We start from the raw sequence: 15527 nt of genomic DNA on the forward strand, positions 1-15527 counted from the left end.
ACGACAAGCATTAAATAATTAACATCAAGATGGCACAATATAACCTACATCAATGTTTCATTCTTTAAAAAGGCATTAAGACACAATCAAAAAAATGTGAACCTATCCTTTAAAGCTAATTACATGTAGAAAATACACGTCACAATTCTGTTTTGATTTCAGTCCTGCAGGTTGCTCATGTCCAGGCTGATCGAGGTCTGCTGTGGATCTGAAAGCGACAGTTTCAAGCATATTTTAACATTAAAGAGCATTTTGGGACTTCAGTTTCATCAGGCTTTACCTTTACATTTATCTTTTACCTTCGCCTGGTGCCCTTTCTCCGCCATCCTCTGCATTTCCAGCCTCAGCTCATCTTCCTGGATTTGAAGAGCCTCCCTGTCCTCCTCCTCCTCCTGCTCTATCCTGCACTGCTCCTCCCACTGCTCTTGGTGCTTCTGCTCCACCTACAGTATACACACACAACAACAACTTTAGGTCTCAAATGTACAGAAGTATGCTGCTATTATGGCATGAGAGAGACTCGGACTGTGTTTCTTTAAGTTCTCAATGATTGAACTTGTCATCATGTGCTGTGCCACTGTACCATGTGCTAACCTGAGCATTTATCTCTCGCATCCGTGCTGTCCTATGGCCCTCTTCTTGCACTGTCTCCTGTCGTCTCATCTCTCTCTCCAGCTCCAGCTCCTGGATCAGCTCTTCTCGTCTCCTCAGGGACTCCTCCTGCGCGTCGCGGTTCTTCTGCACCTTCAGCTCCAGCTGCTGCTGTCTCCCCGCAAGCACCTTTTTTTCAAGAAGAAGAAAGGAGCGCTTTTGTTTAGTGGTCAAATTACACTGAAGTTTCATTTTGATTTGAAACCAAATCACCTCTTGCATGAGCCGCTCTCTGGCTTTCCTCTCCTTCTCCCACTGCGCTTCTCGTTTCTCCCACACACGTTGAGCTTCCTCTCTAAAATGAATGGGATACATTGGTTTGCATTTGAGGAGAAGCAGGAGTCCTTTCCTGCAGAGTCAGAGCTTATTGAATCTCGGTGCTCACCTGTGTAGGATGTCAAACTCTGCCTCCCTCTCCCGCTCCAGCTGAAGCTGCTCTTCAATCACATGTTTCATCCAGGCAGCGTCAGCGATGGCCCTTTCCCTCCGTGCAGTCTCCATCCTCCTGTCCTCCTGCTGTCCTTCCAGCAAGGCTGCCAGGATCTTACGGTCGGCCTCCTGGTGGGCACAGAGGAATTCAAGTAAGCTGTTAAAGCCAGGCAAGTTGGATAACGTGTTGAAAAATATACTGTATTGAAAGAAGGTGAAGAAGACTAACCAGTTCCTCCTGCACTTGCTGGGCTCTCCTCTTCAGCTGAGCACGATATTGACGGATCAAGAAATGCCTGGTGGAACACACATCCAATGAACCCAACACCTCACCAGAGTGAAGTATCATCTCACTTGTGATTGGTTATCTGCAGGAAGAGCTTCCCTTACCCCATCTCAGACTTCTTTCGCCTTTCCTCAACCTCTCTCCTTTCCTCCTCTATCTTTTCCAGCTCCCATTGCTTGACCAGCAGAGCCTCTTGCTCCTTCTTTAGACGAGTTGCCTGAGAGAGAAAAAAAATGCTTAGAAAACACATCTGCGTTATAATTTTTCACAGTAGAAATACTTTGTCCAAGTTCTAAGTACCTCCTCTTCCCTCAGCTTCAGCTCTTCCATCTGTTTGCAAAGTTCTTCCGCCCTCCTTCGCTCCTCTATGTTCTTTTTCTCCTCCGCTTGCTTCATCCTCTCCAGAGCCTCTTTTCGGGTCCTCTCATACTCGTTTTCAAAGCGTCTCTTCTCCTGCTGTTCAGCCACTTCTTGCTGGATGTGTAGAGAGATGGGTCGCTTACAGTAGGTGTCTAAACTTTCTCAATTATGTACCATGTTGAAGGGATTGACCTGAGTAGATTTCAGACTTGATACTGTACTCACAGATGACATGAGCACTGTTAAATTAAAAATGTATTTGTCACATGAATAATTTGTTACGTAAAAGGATAATGACAAAGTTTAACGATTTGTAGGTCCTATGTGTCATCACTGACTTGACAGAGGAGGTGATACTTTAGAATAGTGGAGGGAAATTTCTCCACAATTTGGTTTGAATAAAATGGAGTATTGTACACAAACTCACAACAAGGACCTGCAGGTCAAAAACACTTATTATCCCTAGATGGTTATTTAAACACTTGAATGAACAGAAAACTGAGCAGTTTTGTCTGACAGCTGTGAAGTATCTCTTACCTGTTTCCTCTCAGATATCTGCTCCTGCCATTGGCTGACAACATGATCTTTATGTAATGCCGACTCGACCTGTGGACAGATTAAAAGAGCGTGTAGTGACAGACGAGACAGAGATTCTGATGAACTTGACTCTTAGCGGAAGGGATACCAGAACATTTTATTCTCTTAAGTCAACACTGGACTCAGGTTTACAGAAAGTCATGGAATATCCACATCACAAGCCCTATTAGTTTCCAGATCAAGTGGATGTCTTGACAAAAAGTGTCCGTTTTCTCTACTTGCAGAGCTCTTCAGACGCACAGGATGGTCACAAGATTCCTGAGGCCATTTATCACTTCAATCAGCAGTCAGACTTTGAGGTAAGAGGTTTGGCAACTTGTCACTTTAGCATTAATAGTTTAAACTAGCTACCTCTCGCAACTCTGGGTTGTTTTTCTTCCAGTGTTCCCTCAGCAGCTCTTGTGCAAGCTAGGGATAAAAAAAGAGAAACAATAAAAGTTATACACTGACAGTAGAGAACCATGATGCCGCACTGGAAGGGAAACACCCAATTAATTCAATACAACCACCTTTTTTTTCCTTTCCTCCCTCGCGGTACGGAGCTCGTCAGTTTTTTGCACCAGCTGACTTGCCAACGTGCTCCTGTCAGGGACCAGTTCCCTGAGCTCCGCTTCCAGCCGGTCTTGCTCCTCTTGAAGCATGGCCCTGAGCCGATTCCTGCGCTGCTCCAGGCTGGCCTTCTTTTCCTCTTTCTGTCTCTGTTTATGGTATGCTGACATACTGACAAAACAGTGGAGAAAGAATGCTGAAAAAGAGGCAGTGACTTTCAGTACATACTGATTATATCTGTATTATTACTATTATTGTATTTAAGATAATACTTAGTGGGAAGATGATCAACATTTGTATTCATGAATGTACAGTACATTTTGTCAAAACTTGTGTATATTCTCTCTTTCTTGTTAGATATAACGGCAAGATATATACCTAAAAGGCTGAGAAACCATACCTTAAAGCCCTCTGCCAGTTACAATAATTATATACATGAAGAAACATTTTGATTTGATTGCTTTATCTGTCTTATAATGTTTCAGAGATTTCTGAAGTTGTTGGTGTCAGTCCAGCTATGGTGGATGAAGTTACCTCTGCTGGTAGGAGTGACGGGAGCTCCACACCGCCTGTCTCTGGCTGAGGACACTCTGCTCTCTGAAGTATTGAGCATGCATCTCCCACTGCTGCCGCCACCGGGCCTCCTGTTCCCGCTGCCGGGCCAGCTGTCCGGCCAGAACCCGGGACCGGCTGGGCGCATGGGCCGAGAGGGTCGGCAGAGCCATAGACCTGAATCATAATTAACGGTCACCATAAACCGGAATTACCTCAATCTAATACTAAATATCGTTGCTTTTTTTTTTATATAATTGATTAGTTACCTGGACAACTTCACATTGTCTATACCAAACATTATTTATGCGTTTTAAGTCGAAGCTAAAGTCGATTCATTCACACAAAAATAGAAAGTATCCTGTTACCTTTATGTCTTTGCTAATGCTATATATGTTGTTGGCCATGTAGTATTTATTATTTAAGGGCAATAATAAGAGAGGAAAATCAAAACAATATGAACAAAGCGTTATTGTTTGCTAGGTTAACAACTGAAGCTAACGTTACACCTCTCACTGTCCAGAAACACTTAAGTTACGTAGTTAAGGACCTTAAGGACCCTCGATGAATAATACTTACTTACCCTTTCGGTGGTAAAGTGGGTTGCCTTCTCTTGATGTTAGTTAAAATCAGTCGACGTTTTACATTTTTAAACAGAAAACTCGCCTTCATTCAGTCTCCCATTTCTCCTTAGTTACCGATACACTTCCTAGTTACTCCCACGCTACGGGATGAAGTAAAGGTCAAAATTGCTGATTGGATAAAAACGCGAAACGTATTTCCTTCAAATGTCGGTGTAAAAAAGTTTTTTGTTTTGTTTGTTTTTTGCAGCATCTTAAGTCACTTTATTTTCTATTATGATCGATAACTTGCTGGATAGCTTATATAGCTTTTACTTTCAAGATACTTCAAGGAAAAAGCACTCATCTGATCTATAAGGAGAATATAGCAGTAATGAGTATCCATATAGAAAAAATTACTCAAGTACTCTAGGCCTACTTAAGTACAATTTTGTGCTTTACTTGAGTATTTCCATGTTATGCTACTTTGTACTCCACTACATTTTGGAAGCCACTACAGTTCTTTTTACTCCACTAAATTAATTGATCATTTTTCTTACTAGTTATTTTCCAGATTGAGAAAATCGAAACAAAAAATAATCAACCAATAAATTATGATGTATTATTATGGATGAATCTACCCGGCAGTATATAAAATAGTTGAAATCAGCTGCACCTTTACCAGCAGCAACATTATAGTGATGAACATATTAATGCATCCATAATTATAGGCCTTAGCCAGTGATATTATATGATTATGTGAAATGGGCTATTCGGCATAATGAGCACTTTCACTTTTGACACTTTAAGTATAATTCAATGCTAATACTTATGTACTTTTACTTAAGTAAGAATTTGAATGCAGGACTTTTACTTGTAACAGAGTCACATTTCTACTTTTCTGAAGTAAAAGATCTGAGGACGTCTTCCACCACTGCATATGCAGTACCAGTAAAAGTATTAATAATGTATCTGACCACTGATTTCTTTCTCAGCTCTTTTAATGCAGGAAATATAAACGGTAGCAATATCACCAATATTGTTATTAACCAAATTATTATTATAATTATTATTATTAGTAGTAGTAGTAGTAGTAGTAGTAGTGTTAGTAGTAGTATTATTTATATCTTTTTTGTGTGTTTTAGAATTACACAATATGAGACCGCTAATATATAATCTGGTTTCAGACCTTTTAATCACGTCCTACATTTGGTCAGGGATAAAATAGATTCAACTATTGTCATTTGATAAATGAATTAAAAATAGATAGAATTAATGAAGTGGAACGACATTGCTTTTCAGGCTACCACCAATCCACTGTAACTGTTCCACAAAACTCCATTAGTTGGCAGTAAAGCATCATATGTGATTAAACGCAGAGGGGGACTGGTGTCAGCTGATTAGAGCACATCAGCTGCCGTTCTTGTGTTTGTTCTGCACTTCTGTCTAAGTGCCGTTTATCGGCCCGTTTACCCGACAGGTGGCGATGACCCGGATCAATCACTAACAAGTCGATCACACGAGCAGTCGGCTGGATATTCCTCCACCACCTGGGTTCAACGTAGGTGACTTGTGTGTGTTGGTTCTCTCGGGGTGGGGTATGGCACACACACACACACACACACACTCAGCTGCCTCTGGTGTCACTGTAAATCTGCAGTAGAGGGTTGACAGCCTGTTGCTATCGTTTCAGAGGGAAGAGTGCGTCCAGACTGAAAGAGATGGCTCTGTTAATGGAGCACCAGTTCAGGCAGCTGCCAGCTGACAGGCAGGTGGAAACGAGACCGTTTCTGGAGGCTGTGTCATACCTTCCACCGTTCTTTGGTAAGTGAAGTTTCCACAGTGTGACACAGTATGTAGGTAACACTGACATTCCTGGATATGAAGTTATGTGGAAATAAATGTGAAAAGGGAATTCTCAGATGTCAGTGGCTGCAGACAAAAAGGGGCACAAATGCATTTCTGCAGCTTATTGTAATGGTTGAGTTATCAGAGATGTGCAGTAACAGTATAGGCCAGATTGAAGGCACAGACAAAATAATATTAAGTAGCTTAAAGCATGTACATTCATAATGCTTCATAATGTAAGCCTACTGACTGTTAAAATGGCTGGACATGCGCACAAATGCAGTCCCCTGCGATGGACCCTTTTCCCTCCATCATGTATTTTTCATGAGGGATTTGTCCAACTTTGATTAATAAACACAAAACATGTTGCAAGGGAAATCTGTCATAACCCTTCTATCAAGCCTAATGAAACGATCTTGCTCTTTCCAAATGATAATCTTTTTTGGATCATGTTTCTCTCCATCAAGCTGTCCACAATCCTTTAGCATGCATAATTTAATCCACTGGCCTGGATTTTAAGTTGTGAAAATTGATTAGTACGGTGTTGAGTTCCCCTTGCCCATTCACCGGCGGCATGGCGCACCAGGGCATCTTTGTGCTGACTTCATTCTGTATTAATATGCCAACGATCCTCTATTGAATTTGCCATGTGAAACCCTTGAGAGGAACCAAGTCCGATGTCGATATTAAGCTCTTTCCTCCTTGTCACCATTGTTTTTCCTGACCTAGAAATTTCTTGGCCAACTTTCCTACAAGCTGTTAAAGTCCTGCACGCTCTCATAGTACACTCACACAGGTGTGTTCAATTTTTTGCCTAATTAGACCTCTTCTTCAGGACACTACTTCCTGACTCTCCTGTTAGTTTTGCACCTGTTTTAGCAGGACAACTCATATTTTTATGATTTCTGTATAAGTAGTTTATTGACCTCAGTAAACTCCCAGTGAGACTCTGTCCAACTTCAACCTGAGAGGACGTCTAATTAGCCAGAATAATTAACACCTGCATGTGTTTAACCAGCCAAGAACTGAAATAATGATGCTGTTTGTTAATACAAAATATTGAAGATTTTATTTCAGTCTTTTTGTCAAATAGATTTTACTGTTACTTTTGTTTAATTGCCTGTTGTTGTCCAGTGTGTATCTGTATCAACAATCTTGTGAAGAGAGTGGAAAATATAGAGAGAGCCATAAAAGAGGATGAGGATGTCTCCGAAACAAGATATGTTGCCATCAGTGTTGTGGCGATGCATCACATCAGCACAATGGAGTGGACTTGGTCATGAGTAGTTTCCACTAACAGCTCGGGAGCTGAAAGCTGTCTGTTGTGTCAGTGGGTCAACCATGAGCCGTGTGTGGTCGGGACTCTACATGTCTCATTGTTCAGCATCCCGTCACCAAATCCTCAGGTCGTCTAGTAGCCTAATTAAAGGACACCTAATGATACTGAATGAATACTGCGATAGAGGCCTCATGCTTTACTTTCGGCATTGTAGTGTCATTGTAGGCTGCTAGAGTGTTTTAACCACTTGAGTACATTCCCAGTGTTTCACGTAACACCCCCTGAAAATCTTGATTTTGCTGAACTCCAGCGGTTTCACTTCTCACCTCGCTGCAGTGATGCACAGGTGTACTCCAGGACCCTTTGACATCACTGTTGGGTGTGGTTACAGATGCAAAACAGCACATTTCTGACCAACTCCAACCACACCCATCAGCGATCAAACAGGCGTGGAACTTTGAGCCAGAAGGACAGCAAAACACAGCTTCAGCCTGGTGTTACACTTAAAGTTTGGTGAAAATTTAGGTAAAATGTTGTTTACACAATGTTTGGAAAGTAATTTCTTATTTGCTTGGTCCAACGCTTAACTAAAGCTATATCATACATAATGTAAATTAATTAAATTATTCAGATCCAGGATGCAATTTCATAGCAGCATAATTTCACCAATTCGAAAAATTCAAATGCATCATTATATAGGCCACATATTGTCATTTTAATTCAGCTTAACATTTTAGATGTCTGGGATTTTGACTTATTTTACAGACCGAACCAAAGAGTGTGTTAGGTTGGAAATGTCAAGAACTCTCTTCCTCTTAAATGTCATGATAGTATTGCAAACTTGATTACTTTTGAAAGTTTTCTCCATGTAATAGTTCATTTATACATGAAGGAAAGCTATAGCTACTTGCTGCTTTAAAAAAAATTAGTTTTTTCATGATTGCAAATTTATAAAATCAATTTTAACATTTCTGTTAATGTAAAACAAAAAGCCATGTATACAGACCTGCAATCAAGTCAGGTTACAGTTACCTTTTTGGCTTCTGTGTTAACTGATTGAAGTTGGAGGTCACAACAAGAAGCTCTAAAGAAGGCTGATATTCTCATAAAGGCTCCATAGTCTTTGTTTACATGTCCTATGTGTAAATTCTCATCCGAACCCTGTGTGAATATTCCTCCTCAGACTGCCTTGGCTCTACTATTTTTGCACCAATAAAGGCTGACATATCTGGTAACATCACAGTAAGTATGAGTTACATGTGTCACTCTGCTCTCACATTTCTCAGTAACGTTATAATACAATAAGATGTACTGTTTTACCTAATAGAAAATCAAGGCAGTTTATGATACCAACCCAGGACGGTTCAAGACACTCCAGCATATTGTGGAGGCAGAGAAGGAAATGCATGGAGCACAATGGCCCAAAGTTGGAGCGACGTTGGCTCTTATGTGGCTAAAAAGGTTTGAGAAACTTTCCATTTCAGGTTTTACAGATTCTTGGGTTGTGTGTATGCATTATATTTGAGCAAGGTCTGTACCCATAATCACTGTGCGCGTCTTTTTTTTATTGACCAGGGGTCTACGGTTTATTCAAGTCTTTCTTCAGAGCCTGGTGGACGGTGAGAAGGATGATAGCAACCCGAACCTCATTCGAGTCAATGTCACCAAAGCCTACGAAATAGCCCTGAAAAAGTATCATGGCTGGTTGGTGCAACAGCTCTTCAAGGTGAGTTCAGAGTCTTATATGAGAGATACCTATGTAAGAGAGCAGATGCATGATTTGTGAAGAAATGTACCTCTGAGCATATAAAACGCATAGAGTTGTGTATAAATTTGGCACTTGTATTTGCTCTTTTAGGCAGCCCTTTTCGCTGCTCCGTATAAGTCAGATTTCCTGAAGGCCCTCTCCAAGGGTCGGGATGTCAAGGAAGAAGAATGCCTGGAAAAAATCAGAAAATTCCTCATCAACTTCTCTGTCACTGTTGATGCCGTTTATGAGATGTACAATAAGATGAATGCTGATCTTGATTACACTGTGTGACTGCAGGACGTTCCTCTTTCCTCCGGTGATCCACTTAGTTTACAAAGTCATTTACAATCTACAGTCTACAGCTCTGCAGTCTACATCTTGACACGGCTCCCTTCAGGTCATCTGACAGCTCACTGTGGGAGTGTGTTTATGATACTCTGCTGTTACACATCAAATGTTTGTGCACTTTTGATCATCTGTGTGCCTGCTCTGGATTTCTCAGTGCTCCTTTTCCTCACTGCTCTTTGACTCTGAGGCAAAGCAGCTGCAGATTTAAACTCTGTATTTCTTTGTTTCTCTATTTGAAGAGTCGTGTTTCTTTACAGGAAAACATGTTATATTTAAAAACAATAGCATTGCCAGATATAATGATCACAAGTTCTCTCACAAATGTTACAGAAGATTTAATGAACCACATTGCTATCAAAACGGAATGTAATGCAAACATGTAATCTTTGTTATAATAATTTGTACCTTATAGTGTTTTTTTCTTCTTCTACCATATATTTATGCTACAGATATTGAAAGAAACATTTTAAAGTTTTTAATTTCTTAAATTTGAATCTGTGAATAGTGCTCTATATCCTGAGCAAGATAAGGGCTGAATTTATTTCTAATCATGCAAAAAATTGAAAAATGCAAGAAAAACAAGACATTAAGATGTGGTATGGCTATGGCTAATATTTGTAAGTAAAATGTTCAAAATCCAAAATTCCCCCAAAAAACCCACATAATTTACGTGATTTAGAAATACTTTGGAAAATAAGCCATATGTTTTCAAATACTATGTAGTTATCCGTGTTTTCTGGGGATTGGATTGTATTTTTTACTTTTTAATGAACAATTTTACTTCTAAGTCATTACATTGTCCCAACGTTATTTGCTACAAGTTATACAAACAATTAGCAGTTTATTTATTACTTCCTTGACTTGTTCCACCACATCACAAATAGAATATTTTGCTGGCGTTACTTTTGAAAAGCTCACAAAACACAAGAAAAAGCAGAGACACTGCTCTAAAGGGCTTCTAATACAACTGTTTGTGCCTTAAGCTGGAGGTACGGAGCATTTAAGTAACCATGTCAGCTGTTCTGCCTTCAGTCCTTTATATTTTTATAAATGTCACTTTGTGTAAACCAGGAGGGCTTATTAAGAACAACATGTTAATTATTCCTGAAGGTGTGATCTGCCTCTTTTATACTTCTAACCTATGCAGGACTTGAATATGTATCTTCACTATTCTGCTCTCAGGTTCTTACATAAAACTGAATGTGTATTTCCTTTAAACCTCATTGTCGGGGGAATATAAAGTGTTGCATTATGACTTTTTTCCTTCTACACGGTTGTTAGATAGATGGGACATTTCAGATGCTTGGCAAAGCTGGGTTAGATGTCAAATGTAATAATTATAATAACATACCGACCTTGAACAGAGGTTATGCTGGTGGCCTTTGGTTAATCAATACTGTTTTGAGTTCATGTTGTAAAATGCTTGTCTGATGTCTCTGGTGGCTGAAACTATGTTGCAGTGTGTGTGTATAGTGAAAAATAGCAAACCATGTATTTTCAACCTATGTAAACCATAATTTGCAATAAAAATATCTGCAGTAATTCCTGTGTCCAACATTGATTTCCCTTCTTTCTTCCTTCTTTCCCCTTTTCTTCATTTTCTTCTTGTGTATCTCTACAATTTGCAGTGGTGAAAAGTAAATACGTAAGTACATTTACTCCAGTTCTGTACATTAGTGCAATTTCCAGTTTCTCCATTACTCCACTTTGTACTTTTTACTCCACTACAATTATTTGACAGCTGTCGTTACTTATTATATTGAAGATCAGCATAAATCATACGCTCATCTTATGAAATATGATGCGTTGTTAAACATTAAACTAGCTAATAGTATATAAAATTGTTCAAATTATCTTCACTTTGACCAGCTGCAACATTAGAATGCTGTTTACATGTTGATGCATCAGTAATGATAATCCATTAATATAATGTAACACTTTAAGCACATTTAGCTGCTAATACTTCTGTACCTCTGCTTGAATAATGAATGCTAGACTTTAACGATTTATACGTATACTTAAGTAAGTGATCTCCATACTTGGTCTTGAGTTCACCGTCAGTTGCAACACAGGTAAAAAATTAGTTAATATTTTACTATGAAAAACTTTAAAAACAAACACAAGGACATAAAATGCTGCCTGGAGTTGGTCACTATTAGAACAATTGTGCTTAATTTTCTTTTGTGTGTGTCTCTTCCTGCTCACCACACCCTCCTGCCAGAGATTTATTAAACTGTACTCCACTTCATTGTGTGATTTTGAATAGTTGAATGGAAGAAATTTGTGAAATATGGAGGCATGTTTATTCAGCAGTGAAGCCACCTATAAAGGGCACACTGGGATAGACAACAAGGTCACGAATCAACTTTCACTCTCAGCTGCACGGACTAGAGATCTTTAAAGTGCTCAGAAAAATGGATATTTGAACAGTTTCATGATAACTATGTAAACTGCTGCTGAGGAAGATCCTGTGATGTGATGGAAAGCTCCAGGACAGCTACTAAATGGACTCTCTGGTGAGATTGACTGACTATTAATATGGATGGTTTGCATTTCCATTTCAGGAAATTCAGAGAAAAAGCTAAAGAGCAGCAATAGGTAGTGAGCAACTGAGTCAAAGCCATCAACTCTCCTCTATTATCACTGGAGCAACAGATTTTAAAATGACTAACACACGTATGAGGGGAACAGAAACATCCTGCTTAGACCATAATGTCTTCTGATGACATGTAAACTGTACAAAGTTGTCTTTGTATTTCCAGAAATAAGCAAGAGGCTTCTCAGTTGAACATGTTTCCATTGCAGCCTGTGATTTCCTGGAGTCAGCACCTGGCGGTCATCGCTGGTACTGCAACCCACACTTCCGCGTCGTCAGTGAGCGGCCGCTTTGTCCCACCCAAAATCTGTGTGAAAGCATCCGTTGTTCTTCACCGGCGGTCGGACACATGAATCCGAGGGATTCAGTGATTTAGTTAAAGCATTTTGTGTCATCTGGCAGAAGTCACAGTAAACCTGGAGAGGCAGCAGAGGAGCGCACAACACAGAGGAAAAATAAGTTTGGAGGTTCAAACTTTGGGAAAAGTTATTTTTAAAGACATACAAAGATACATAAGATCAACAGATTAGATCAAGGTAAGAAACACCTCTTGTTGGTCATTAGATGCCTTCGAAGGCATTAATTGATTAGAACTAATTAATTTGTGTGGGGGAAAGTATTTGACTGACTTGAGTAATAGTTTGATAATTATTGAGACATTGGTTGAGATAATGTTAACTTTTAATGATTCATCATGTTCCACATGTTGCTGTAATTTAGAATTTTAACACAGATTTTATGTTGAATGTCATTATTATTCATGTATTATTTGTATGTGTTTTTTTTTATGTTTCTTTTTATTTATGCCAGTTAATCCATGCCTCTGTGGGGTGTTTTTATATCTAAGGTACGACCTTTAAAACCTTAAATTCTATTACCGCTTTACAACATGAGATCTTTTTTCCCCCCAGCAGCCATTTGGCTCCAGGCAGATCCTCCAGCCTCTCTTGCTCTTGACAAAGTCACATCGGCAGTGACAGAACAGGAAGTTCACATCCCTGAGGACACATTAGAGTCACTCACATTTAGAAACTGGATTTCCACCCTCTGACCCAATAAGTGGATAATATGTGAGCTTTGGGTCTTGATATTTTATGATCCAGTTCTATCACTGACAGGTTTAATACACAACAGTGTCCTCTCTGCCTTCACACACCTCCACTAAACAACCTAAGCCTTTGCTCTTAGTCATGTTATAGTTTTTCAAGGGCGGCCTCTCTTTGTTCCTCCTTCTTTTTACCATCCAATGCCTGGTGAAGTGTAAAGGCATGATAATCCCGAGTGTCAGACAGGGCTGTGAGTCATGCCTCCCCCCTTAGTGGGACCCCAGCTCCCTTGTTTGTGTTGCTCCTTTACAGCGCAGTCTGGTTTACATAGGTTGTCACTGCCATGAACAAACTCAGGAAAGTGTGTACGATTGGAAAGGAAGCTGCGAAGGACAAGTCAGGATGTCATGTTGTACAAATTCCCACACTGCAGCAGTAAAGTGTGTGTTTGTGTGCGCAGAGAAGCTGCGAAATGTAAGATATACACAAGTTGTACGGCATTCATTTAGTGTTGGTGTGTCTTGTGTTAAACAGACAGGTGGTGTGATTCTGCCTGCTAGAGGGAACATATCCCTCTGACCAATGACAGGCCCGACTCACAGCCATGCTATTAGTGTTGGCATCGGTCCTTCCCTACTTTTTCCATATATCCCAACTCCAAACAGACAGAGCTCTTTTCATGTCACTCAGGGCCTACATATACTTTTTCGTCTGTTCTTCTCTGTCAGTTATTCATATGATGGTTACTCTTTTTTGTTTCTACAGGGCGCCCACATGCTTCTGCATCATTTCCAGTTTCCCCTGAAGAGGAATTTGGCACGTCATTGTGAGAAAAGGGATGAATGAGGTACAGAGGGGGGAAATGTCAAATGTATACTTTAAAATCTACTTCAAACGTCAAGTAACTTCCAGTGCCAGTTTGTTAATTGTGGTCTTAGTACAATTTCTCTTTAGTTCAATTGTTTTATTATTTTGTCCATTTTGCTCTTCTCATAGTGGCTAGCATAGGTCACCATTGCTATTTCAGGGTTTCCTGCAGTAGTGGAGGTGCCACCCGTTCTAGTGAAAACTAAATTGATCATAAGACCACCTCGGCTGAACCATTTTCTTGGGCTTTTACTTACTTGTTTTTGAAAATCTCATCTAACATCTTATCAACAAAATAATAACATTAACTCTGAGTAAAAAAGGTATCACAGTTTTTCATACTTTCCTGAGCGTCCAACCCTTCAGTATGCAGTTTGGCCTGTTGGGTGATTACTGCCGGCTGCGTCTCATGTATCTTATTTGTACGTCCTCCTTCCTCATGTGACCTGGACATTGATCAGGTCCGCCATCATTAAAGGACATGTCAATCCTCTTAATGCTGCTTGAATAAGCAAGAAAAACATGCAAGTGAGGAAAGAAATGATACAAATGATATACATGAGATGCACCTATGTAGAGCCGAAATAAAAGCCTGAATGCTACTGATGAACCGCTGGCAGTAACACACCAAGATATGCTGTAATGCGCCAGCAAAGGCAGGGAAGAAGACTCAGAATCAGAATCAGAAATACTTGAAATATTGATCCCCGGGCGGAAATTATACAGTACTGGTGCTCCCATTCAAGAGTAGAAAGTAGCATAAATTTAGAAATAAAAGTATGTACAAAAATATAAGAAAAGAAATCGAAAATAAAAAATATACACATTTACAATATTTAAGTGAAAAATAAAAGATATACAATAGCAATGTATATGTATGTATATATATATGTATGTATTGCACTATTGTGTATGAATATACATGTATTGCACTGACATTCAAAGAATAAATAATAATGAGGTAGTAGAAGCAGGTCCAGAGTGTCAGTGACACTCAGAGGGAGGAGTTGAACAGTTTGATGGCGACAGGCAGGAATGATTTCCTGTGGCGCTGAGCTGTTCATTTGGGAGGAATGAGTCTCCCACTGAAGCTGCTCTTTTGCCTGATCAGTACATTATGGAGAGGATGTGAGACATTGTCCAAGATGACCCGCAGCTTGGACAGCATCCTCCTCTCTGACGCCACCGAGTCTAGCTCCACCCCCACAACGTCACTGGCTTTGCGGATCAGTTTGTTTAGTCTGTTGGAGTCTGCCACCCTCAGCCTGCTGCCCCAGCATGCAGCAGCATAGAGGATAGCACTGGCCACCACAGACTCAGAGAACATCCCCAGCATAGTCCGGCAGATGTTGAAGGACCTCAGCCGCCTCAGAAAATAGAGACGGCTCTGGCCCTTCTTGTAGAGGGCATCAATGTTCACCGCCCAGTCCAGTTTATTGTCAATGTGAACTCCCAGGTACTTGCAATCCTCTACAACGTCCACACTGACCCCCTGAATGGAACAGGGGTCATTGGCGCTTGGTCCTCCTCAGATCCACAGTCAAGACTGTGAGCTTGTAAACAATGCTGAATTTAAAGTATGTAAAAATTGTCTTTGCAAATGTTTTATGAGGAAGGAAATATATTCCACACATTTGTGAGGCCTCAGCAATACACTCTAATCTAAACACAACTTTCTGCATGTCCATATATATATAGTAACTTTTATTTGTTTACAAGAAAACTCCACCTTTACCAACTCTTTACCAACCAACTAACCTTTAAGACTTCTTTTTCCATTTGTACGAGACTCCTGACTACCTGCAGGAC

The 15527-nt window shown here is 40.1% G+C and overlaps 2 protein-coding genes across 2 annotated transcripts; one reads left to right on the plus strand and one right to left on the minus strand.

Moving 5' to 3' along the window:
- Positions 1–34: 34 nt before the first annotated feature.
- Positions 35–4125, minus strand: tchp (trichoplein, keratin filament binding). Its single transcript, XM_070904787.1, has 13 exons — positions 4008–4125; positions 3407–3601; positions 2833–3043; positions 2675–2731; positions 2264–2332; positions 1667–1840; positions 1471–1583; positions 1310–1376; positions 1037–1209; positions 865–946; positions 595–780; positions 300–443; positions 35–208 (listed from the first exon to the last, which is right to left on the minus strand). Exons 1-13 carry the CDS (start codon positions 4094–4096, stop codon positions 176–178), a joined length of 1593 nt encoding a protein of 530 aa, XP_070760888.1. The 5' UTR covers positions 4097–4125; the 3' UTR covers positions 35–175.
- Positions 4126–5705: 1580 nt separating this feature from the next.
- On the plus strand, positions 5706–9152 carry gltpa (glycolipid transfer protein a). Its single transcript, XM_070904995.1, has 5 exons — positions 5706–5808; positions 8295–8353; positions 8439–8572; positions 8687–8837; positions 8970–9152. The coding sequence occupies exons 1-5, from the start codon at positions 5706–5708 to the stop codon at positions 9150–9152; spliced, it is 630 nt and encodes a 209-aa protein (XP_070761096.1).
- Positions 9153–15527: the final 6375 nt, after the last annotated feature.

Source organism: Enoplosus armatus, chromosome 4 (genome assembly GCF_043641665.1).
Source record: "Enoplosus armatus isolate fEnoArm2 chromosome 4, fEnoArm2.hap1, whole genome shotgun sequence".
NCBI classification, from domain to species: Eukaryota; Metazoa; Chordata; class Actinopteri; order Centrarchiformes; family Enoplosidae; genus Enoplosus; species Enoplosus armatus.

Bases quoted from the DNA above. Each gene is read 5' to 3' on its own strand.
- tchp (XM_070904787.1), bottom strand. From the start codon at position 4,096: ATGAAGGCGAGTTTTCTGTTTAAAAATGTAAAACGTCGACTGATTTTA. The intron at 3,044-3,406 runs GTAACTTCATCC...CTGTTTTGTCAG, and splicing joins CGTCACTCCTACCAGCAGAG to TATGTCAGCATACCATAAAC. The intron at 947-1,036 runs GTGAGCACCGAG...CATTCATTTTAG, and splicing joins GAGTTTGACATCCTACACAG to AGAGGAAGCTCAACGTGTGT.
- gltpa (XM_070904995.1), top strand. From the start codon at position 5,706: ATGGCTCTGTTAATGGAGCACCAGTTCAGGCAGCTGCCAGCTGACAGG. The intron at 8,354-8,438 runs GTAAGTATGAGT...TTTACCTAATAG, and splicing joins ACATATCTGGTAACATCACA to AAAATCAAGGCAGTTTATGA. The intron at 8,838-8,969 runs GTGAGTTCAGAG...TTGCTCTTTTAG, and splicing joins TGGTGCAACAGCTCTTCAAG to GCAGCCCTTTTCGCTGCTCC.